General features: G+C 48.0%; 1 protein-coding gene across 2 annotated transcripts; it reads right to left on the reverse strand.

The window, feature by feature from the left end:
- Nucleotides 1-605: 605 nt before the first annotated feature.
- Nucleotides 606-6,969, reverse strand: LOC115251112 (uncharacterized). 2 transcript variants are annotated; one of them, XM_029842231.1, is made up of 2 exons: nt 4,484-6,969; nt 606-1,837 (listed from the first exon to the last, which is right to left on the reverse strand). In XM_029842231.1, the coding sequence occupies exons 1-2, from the start codon at nt 6,747-6,749 to the stop codon at nt 1,830-1,832; spliced, it is 2,274 nt and encodes a 757-aa protein (XP_029698091.1). In that variant the 5' UTR covers nt 6,750-6,969; the 3' UTR covers nt 606-1,829. Both variants share the same exon structure in this region, with proteins under 2 accessions (XP_029698091.1, XP_029698092.1).
- Nucleotides 6,970-9,059: the final 2,090 nt, after the last annotated feature.

The raw sequence follows: 9,059 nt of genomic DNA on the forward strand, positions 1-9,059 counted from the left end.
TTCTGCCTCTGTTGCCTTATGCCTGTTACCCTTTTTCACTACATTTCCCCCCTTTGGTCCTGACAAGGGCCACTCAAACAGGGGTGTAAGACAAAGGTACACATCTTCACGAGGTAAGAGGAGTTACACTACAGCACTCAGTGAGATTACTAGTCTAGTAATCAGTGAGGGTACTACGCTTATTACTTCAGTATATTATTTAAATCAACCATCCCTCAGTAAGGATCACCACAAGGTGGAGTCTCAACTGAAAGAACAGTTGAACACTCCACCTGAAACCCATCTCTGAACTTGCCTATCCTGATGGTCCAGTGATCGTTACTGCTGGGCTCCTAGCTGCACCCGCAGACATGGCCAGGGAAACATCCCCCCAGTGGTGGCAGGAGGTAAAACCCCAACCAGGTGGCAAGTGCAGTGACGTACCACTACGAATCACACATTGATTTTTCACACACATTTGGATATACTTCATGATTATATTTGTGACTGTCATATACTAACACACTCAGTCTGTTCTGTTTACACAGCCAGTTACTCTTAGTCTGTTCAAGGAGCTTCTTCTCCCGGCACCCTTATGAGGAATACTCCCCTTAAAACTTTTTTTATAGGAAACTTTTTATTAGCGTTTGTTTTCACTCAACTAGCTGCCCATCCGCCTAACAGGCAGGTCGATACAGGTAGACACCCTTCAAGCAGAACCCTCATAACTCTGGAGCTTATGCTCCCTTTTCCTATTACTTATTTCGTATCTACCTGTAAAAATCGTCTCATAATAATATATAACACACTCACACTCATACTTTTCCATAACCATTAGTCGTTGGTCATAACATTAGCGCGGGTCATCACCGTGTTTTTCCAGCAGACATTAATAACATCCGTCATGCATTCTTACTGCTCGCGCCGGTGTTCGGGGGAGTGTGGGCGGTGGCTAGGCTGTGTTCGCAGGGAACTTCTTTCCCCTCCCCCTCGCGGATGATTGCTCGGTCCCGGCATGGTATTACTGTCCTGTGGTAGCCTTGCACTGCAGAGACGTGCAAGGAGTGTTTGGGTTTGACGTAGATGTGCTATGGTATCCTTGGCTCGGTCATATGCTTCTTGTTGTTGCCTCAGCCTGTTGTGCAGGTCGATGGCTGATTGTCGTGCTGTGGTCAAATGCTTTCTCAATGTCTGTACCTCATGCTGCAGATTCCTTAAACCTCGTTCTCGGGTCTGCTGGTATGCCTGTCTTCGGATGCGTTGAAGCTGTTGTCGGGCCGCTCGGGTCAGGCCTATTTTCATGGCGACATATACTCTGGTGGGCATCCCTCCGACCTCAGCATGAAGTTCTTCCGGACTGTATTGCTCAACAGGACGATTCAGGAAATTGGAGAGATGGGCTTGGTCCCCGTCGCTGACGGTGAGGGTGAGCAGGGAAGATGGTCGTCTGGGTGACGATGGTCGGGCCGCAGGTGGAGCCACTGGTCTGGCCACAGGCGGAACTACTGCCGTTGGTTGTTCCTCATGGATCACGAGCTGGCCCCGGTCTGCTGGATCCTCCGGGCTCTCTGGGCTGTATCGAAATCCGGGGGGCATCAACCCCCCTTGGCTCGCAGCTAGACCCAGTAGAAGATTCGCTGGTTCTTCCATCTGCCGTCTGTCTGGCTCCTCCATCAGCGGGCCTGAGGCTCCCTCACTCCATCTCGGGTACCTGTTGAGAGTGTGTGTGTTTGCCTCTACATGTCGTGTTCCTAGGGATGTGTATGTGTTTTCGTTCCTATTGTCAGTGCCGTGAGGCTGCCAATCGTCCATGGTCAGTTGGGGTCCAGTATAGAAACCCTCCGTCATTTTCAAGAGTCTGTGATGGAGACATGCCATTAAGTTTTCTCTCAACATTCATTCACTTCAATCACTCTACGTATTTCTCTACTGATTACGCACTATCTACGATCTTACTATTATATTACAATATTAGTGTTACATACCTTGTGGGGAGCGGATGGTGATCATTTCTTTTCTTTCCTATTGGTTCGGTACATTGGTGAGTTCAATGCAGCTCAATATATTCTGACTCAGGTTTAATGTTAACATACTCGGACTCTGGCGGGTCAATTTCAACATACTCTGACTCCGGTTCGAGTTGCACTTGTATTACAGGATATTGTCCGGCTATGCTAATAAAAATACGCGATATTAACATACGGAGTAATGGGATGATGCAGCAGACCACCAGCAATACCACCAGCACTATTCCTCCCAGTACCATCCCAGCCATTTTTAGATATTTTAGCCATCCCAATTTTCCCATCCAATCCCAGAAACTTTTAACTTGGGTGTTCCAATTGGAGTTTTTTACATGCTCGTCACGCATCTTTCTCATCTCGTTCAGAAGTCCCGTCAAACTGCCGTTGGCACCTGTGTGCATTGGTATCAGAGTGCAACAGTCTTCTCCAATTTCATCACATATGCCTTGGTCTCCCGCCATGCGTGATTCTATCACAAATCTATTTTGCAAAGCCATCATTGATGTGGCATGCAATTGCTCTCGCACTAATGACAGTCCTTTTACAGTGTAATTCATGAACCTCTGCTGATTGTACCACAAATAATTTATCCAACGACTATTTCGGGCTATATACTGAGCATTTGCAATTGAGCCATAGATTGGAACTGACCCTGCTCCCCGTCCGGTTTTTATCCATCCGGAGCCTATGGCTACTTTTCCTTCCGGTACACCATATGGAACCTGGTCCCAGGTGATGTAAATTTCTTTTGTTGCTTTCCAGTCCCAATCCCATGTGTCGAAAGTGTCCTGTGTGTCTCTCTTTTTCCTTGGGGATGTCTGATTTGGTTGTGCTCTTTGTATAATTAATGACAACTGTCCTGTCAACATTAATGGGGCGCATATCCCTTCCCAACTTGGTGGTAGAGTTAGCATCAAGGTGTCATTACCCTCACAAATCCAAAAGACATCTCCCAATGGCCTTGTGCCGTCTGTCAAATCTAACAAACTGTATTGAGCTATGTGAGATGAATTTCGTTCGTAGATTACAGCTCCCCCGTTTGGCACTATCTGTTGACATTGAATTTGGGCCTTTGGGCCGGTCTCACACAGTTTGATGGTTGCTGTGGTGTTCCCGTTGGTTAATTTCGGGTACCAATCGATTCTGCTGCATCTCACCAGTCCTCCCGTATCCGTCAATTTTGGAGACCCTCTTTGGACAACTTCCTCCAACTCCTGTCCTCGAGCTATACAAAAAGGGAAGATGTTGTTAGGCGGTTTGTGCACTACTGGGGGTAGTGCTTTTACTACATCATAATTGTCGTCTGACAGAAATGTAGGACAGACTTTTTTATCACTATCCCATGGCGGTAAACCTCCTGCCATGTGCATTGCACACAGGGCAAAACATTTAGTGATGTCCGGGCATCCGCCCAGCTCACCTCCTGGTATCCCCTGGATTTGTGGCAGTTTTTTAGCATTATAGCAAGCAATACAATCTTGTTTCTTCCGTTGGCTAGCTTCAAACATTGATTTTGCCGAGTACATTATCCACTGTTGAAACATGTTTGTGTCCCAACGTGACGTTTTTAATTTCTCTAAGTCCCTTTTCCGTCTCGAATTTAACAATTTTACTTTACTTTCAGCTTCTTTTTCTGTCAGCCGTTCTCCTGTTTGTTCATTCTGGCATTCTGATGGAGTGCATCTCACCTGAATGATCACCGTCCCTTCCCCACGGCAGTCCATGCTTTGGGGATATCCCAGCCAATGCTTACCTATTGACTCAGTTTCCAAAATTTCTGTTAATACAAAATCATATATATCTGCTTTGACATGCATTATCCACTTGGTTTCTCCATTGTTCCTGTTTACTATTCCCTTGTGAGTTGCTAGTGTGATCATAGCTAGGGCACACGTGTTTAATGCTTTTGTGCGGTGTGTGTGGTGTGTGTTCGGGTTAGTTGTCCTCAGGAGTGTATTCGGGTTAGTTGTCCTTAGGAGTTGTTCCCCCGTTGTTAAACCGTTAAGGGTTAACATCAACATCATGCAACTAATCAGCAAGCCAATCCGGCCCTGACGGCGAGGGGGACGAAGTCGGCGAATCCCCGGCATCATCCTCCGAATCACTGCTATCAGAAGGAGGTAGGTGAAGATCTTGGCCAGGCGTGGGCGGGCGGTCTGGAAGCGGTGGTACAGCAGGCCCAGGGCTGGCAGTGGGAGTAACAACATGCTCCGAATCAGAGGACTGTGACTGGCGAAGCCGTCGGGCTGCAACCCTGGCGGACCTGCGTTCCCCATGTGGGGAACGGGAGTGGGTGCTTGAAGAGGGTGAGGAAGAGGTGGTGGAGGAGCTTGTGGAGGAGTGTGTTGGACTAACGGCCAGAGGGTGACTATACGTCTCCCTTTCAGCGTGCTCAGACTCCGACGGGCCTGGAAAGTGTCCAGGAGGGTCGGGAGGTCTGTGGCGGGTGCAGTGGTTCTTATGGAACCAGAAGGGCTTACCTTCAACTTTTAAGGCAGTGGGGGTGGTAAGTACAACTTTAAAAGGTCCTTCCCTACGCGGTTCGTTCCACTGGCGTCTAAACACCCGTATGAACACGAGGTCCCCCACTTGAACGTCACGGACGTCAACAGGGATGTGTGTCTCGTCCTTGCTGTGGGCTTCTTTCACCTGTTGGAACACAAGTCTGTGGATTTGAGTTAATGCACGTAGGTAGTCACCCAGTTCTCGTTCCAGTTGTTCAAAAGCCGGGCCCTCCACTGGGCCTCGGATCTGAGGAAGAGGCATGGGCCGACCTGTAAGCATCTCATGAGGAGTTAGGTGGGTTAGTCGGTTAGTTTGAGATCGCATAGCCATTAAGGCTATGGGCAGAGCGTCCACCCATGTTATCTTCCCGTTGCCGTCAGCCATGATCTTAGATATTTTAGTTTTTAGAACACCGTTTGCCCGTTCAACTGAACCTTGGGACTGTGGATGGTAAACACACCCGTACTTTTGCGTGATCCCCAGGAGTCTGAACATTTCCTGTATAACTCGGGAAACAAAATGTGGGCCATTATCAGATGATATTGTGTCTGGCATTCCAAATCTGGGAAACACTTCTCTACAGAGAAACCTTGCTGCAGACTTGTAGTCAGCTTTAGAGGTAGGGCACGCTTCAATCCACCTGCTGAACCTACAGACAACAACAAACATATACCTTTTCCTTTCCACACGATCAATCATATCAACATAGTCCATAATTAAGTGTCGAAAAGGACCATCTGGCAGTGGAATGTGAGCCAAGGGCTGTGTGAACATTTTTCGAACATTGTACTTAGGACAGTGGGGGCACAATGACAATTCTCTGTCAACCATGGGTGTCATGTAAGGTGACCACCAGACTGCCTGTAACTTACGAATGACCTGTGCTCTGGAACAATGGTCAGGTTCGTGCATCTTTTTAATTGCAATAGGTAATAACGACAATGGCAAAACAAAATGTCCTCTAAAACCCCGCCATAACCCTGGATGGGGATGCGAGGTGCGGACAGCTCCTCTTTGTACCCAAAGACGTTTCTCTGCAGCAGAGACCTTGTCCTGTGCTTCAATTAGTGAAGCCAAACTGGTAATGGGGGCACAATCTTCTTCGAACAATATGGGTCCCTGTATGACCTGGCCCGTCGCTTCCTTGGCAGCTTCATCTGCTAAATTATTCCCTATGGCAATGGGGGACTTACTGTTTTGATGTGCTGCGCACTTGACTATAGCCAAAGCGGTGGGAAGTTGCATGGCTTGTATTAACTCGTTTACTGCTTGCCCATGGACCACCGGTGTGCCATCTGCACGCACAAAGCCTCTCTGCTTCCAAATGCTTGCATTAATGTGACATACACCGTAACCATATGCACTGTCAGTATAGATGGTCGCTCTCTTATTGGCAGCTAGCTCACACGCTGCTGTTAACGCCTTGATTTCAGCCAATTGGGCAGAGCAGGGTTGATCTAAACTGACTATTTGTACTCTAGCGTAAGTGCCATCTGGCTTTAGCTGTACTATGCCATACCCAGCTCTGGTCCCCGTCTCACCCCTGACACATGATCCGTCTACGAACAGCGTCAGGTCGGATGGGATGGGGTGATTATATAAGTCGTCTCTTACTTTCATAAAATTTTCTGTTTCTGTGAGACAATCATGTGCCGCCCCTTCTGTGGGTAGCACCATTCGTGTGGCTGGGTTAATATTTGTGCACCTTTGTATGGTCAGGTCAGATCCTGATAGTAGGATTTCATAACCTGTCCGTCGTGCATGAGTAATCACAAATCGTGGACTCGTGAGCATTGCATGCAGTTGATGAGACGTGTACAGGAACACAGGATGGCCCATCGTGATTACTGAGGCCTTTTTGTAAGCGAAGGCGGCTGCTGCCAATCCCTGATAGCAGGGTGGCAGCCCCTCCTCCACACTATCCAATTTGGTGCTATAATATGAGATTGGTTGTTTACCTGTGGGGCTGTCTTGCATCAACACTGCACATGCATGTCCTTGTTTTTCTGCCACGTACAAATGGAATGGTTTACTGTAATCTGGATTGGCCAATGCCGGGGCCGTCTGGAGGTCTTTCTTTAGCAGTTGGAAAGCTCCGTCTGCTTCGTCGGTCCACTGTAGCCGGGCTGATTGCGACCCTTGTCCTACTGCACGGATCATGGCTCGTAATGGGGCTGTTTTGAGAGCATAGTCACAAATCCAGGGCCTACTGTAACCGGTCATACCTAAAAAGGACAACATGTGACTAACAGTTTGAGGTTTCGGTATTTTGCTTATAGCTTCTAACTGGGACGGGGCAATATGCCTTTTGTCCCCACTTAGCTGTCTGCCCAAATATTCCACCGTTTGTTGACAGAACTGTAACTTTTTCTTACTTACTTTATGGCCACCCTCGGCTAGAGCAGTTAGCACAACAATGGAATCTTCCTCACACTGTTCCTTGGAATCAGAGCAAATTAGAATATCATCCACATACATCAAAGTAGTAGATTGGATGTCTAAGTAGTTGAGATCGTTAGCAAGAATGCGGTTAAAGATGGAGGGGGAGTGTACAAACCCTTGTGGTAGGCGAGTGTACGTGTATTGCTGATTCATATAGGTAAAAGCAAACAGATATTGAGACTCAGGATGAACAGGAACACTGAAAAATGCAGAGCATAGGTCGATTACTGTGAACCATTTGGTACCCGGGGGTATATTTGTTAACAATGTGTGAGGGTCGGGCACAATTGGAATCTCTTCGGTCACTATGGCATTGATGGCCCTAAGATCATGCACTAACCTGTATTCATCACCGTTGGGCTTTTTAATGGGAAAAATTGGTGTATTACATGCACTACGCGTCTTTATCAGGACTCCTGCATTTTCTAATCCTATTATGGTTGTTCTTATACCTTCAATTTTGTCTGGACTAAGGGGGTACTGCCTCTGATGGGGTAACCTAAACCCTGGTTTAACATTAAACTTTTGTGGCTCAGCTGATTTAACAAAACCTACGTCAGTTTTATGCTGTGACCATACCTGTGGTGGAACCCGTTCTAGCAGTGTGGCGTGTTCTTCCGTCATCAGCATGTGCCTAACTTTTTCCCTAGGGAGTCTAACCTTTTCTGCTACCGCCTCGTCTGCAAGGGTGAAAGCGATCTTGAAGAATTGTCCATCCGGAGACATGTAGATCTGTTGGCCGTCTGCTTTTATCCAGTCCTCAATTCGTCTTGCTTTCTTTATCATGGGTCCCAGATCGTGTGACTCGTATCCATCCGCTATCAGTAGAGTGACGTGAGGAGTTGAGTCGGCGACTTGGAACCAATCGGTCACATCGTTCTGCAATTTTACTACGGCAGCTGCTCCTTGCGGGCCCACTACGATATCTTCATACTGGAGAACTGTGATTTTGTTATTTACATTCTCATCCCATTCCTGTTCGTATTCCTCTTGCGTGTGCCCTTCATCATACAACAGTGTGCAGTGTAATTGCAGTGTCGGTTCTTTAGGTGTGTCGTAGTGGTTCATTACCAACGGTCTCCAGCTTTCCCATTCGTAGTAGAGGAAGGAATCCGATGTTGTCAGTCTTAACCAGAAAACTTGAGCTTCTTCGTTGTGATGCACCATCTGTGGAGATTCTGTAGAACTTGTTAATGACATCATGGGGACAGGTCTTTTACCTGGTCGTTCGCCTGCCACCTCAAAGTAGATGCCGTTTGGTGTGCATTTGATCTCCGCTTGTAGTTGACACAGTACATCTCTTCCCAAGAGATTGGTTGGTGCTTCTTCTGAATATAGAAGAGACGCGTAAACTGTTTTCTTTCCTATCTGCAATGGAACCGGTATCGTCATTGGTGTTACTTGAGTTTTCCCAGAGAAGCCTACTGTCCGAATTTTCGAGTTTGAGAGGGGAAGGTTGGCTCCTTCTTTGCCTATACAGGAATATGTGGCCCCTGTGTCCACCATGAATTGATATTCTTGATCATACACAGTTATATTTATTTTTGGTTCTGCGTTTGGCCGTTGTGTCAGTATAGGCATAATTCCTTTCCCCTCTGGCTCCTCTGGGCACCCCTATTGCCAGTACGCCGCAGGACCCATCCATGGTCCATTGGCTTGTGCTGCAGGTCCGATTCCAGGTTGGATGGGTCCTGGGCCAGGATTCTGCGGTCCTGCCCACGGGTTGACTGGGCATTGTCGTTGCAGGTGTCCCATTTGTCCACATCCCCAGCACTGGAGTACGTTCGGGTATTGTGTTGGCGCTGGTCCTAGTGGGGGCCCTTGGATTTGCTGTGGTCCCTGAGGTCTCCTCCATCTTCCTCTTATGGGCGGGCCACCCCTTCCTCTCCCAGCCATTGGTTGTTGAGTACTTCCTCCCTGATTGAGGTAGACCTGGATTGGTGGCATTGGTGGGGATTGGAGCTGACCAGTGGGTGGTACTGCAGGGGGAATCTGGGGCATACCAGGTGCCGCCTGGGGAGCGGGAGGTAGAGACATTACAGGTGTGACTATGGGTGCTTGTGTTACCCTCTCCATCTCCGGCTCCTTCTCGGGCTCTGGGTTGGCTGC

The sequence above is a fragment of the Takifugu rubripes genome, chromosome 9, assembly GCF_901000725.2.
Source record: "Takifugu rubripes chromosome 9, fTakRub1.2, whole genome shotgun sequence".
Lineage (NCBI taxonomy): Eukaryota > Metazoa > Chordata > Actinopteri > Tetraodontiformes > Tetraodontidae > Takifugu > Takifugu rubripes.

Excerpts from the sequence above, each read along its gene's own strand:
- LOC115251112 (XM_029842231.1), bottom strand. The coding sequence starts at position 6,749 with ATGTTGTCCTTTTTAGGTATGACCGGTTACAGTAGGCCCTGGATTTGT.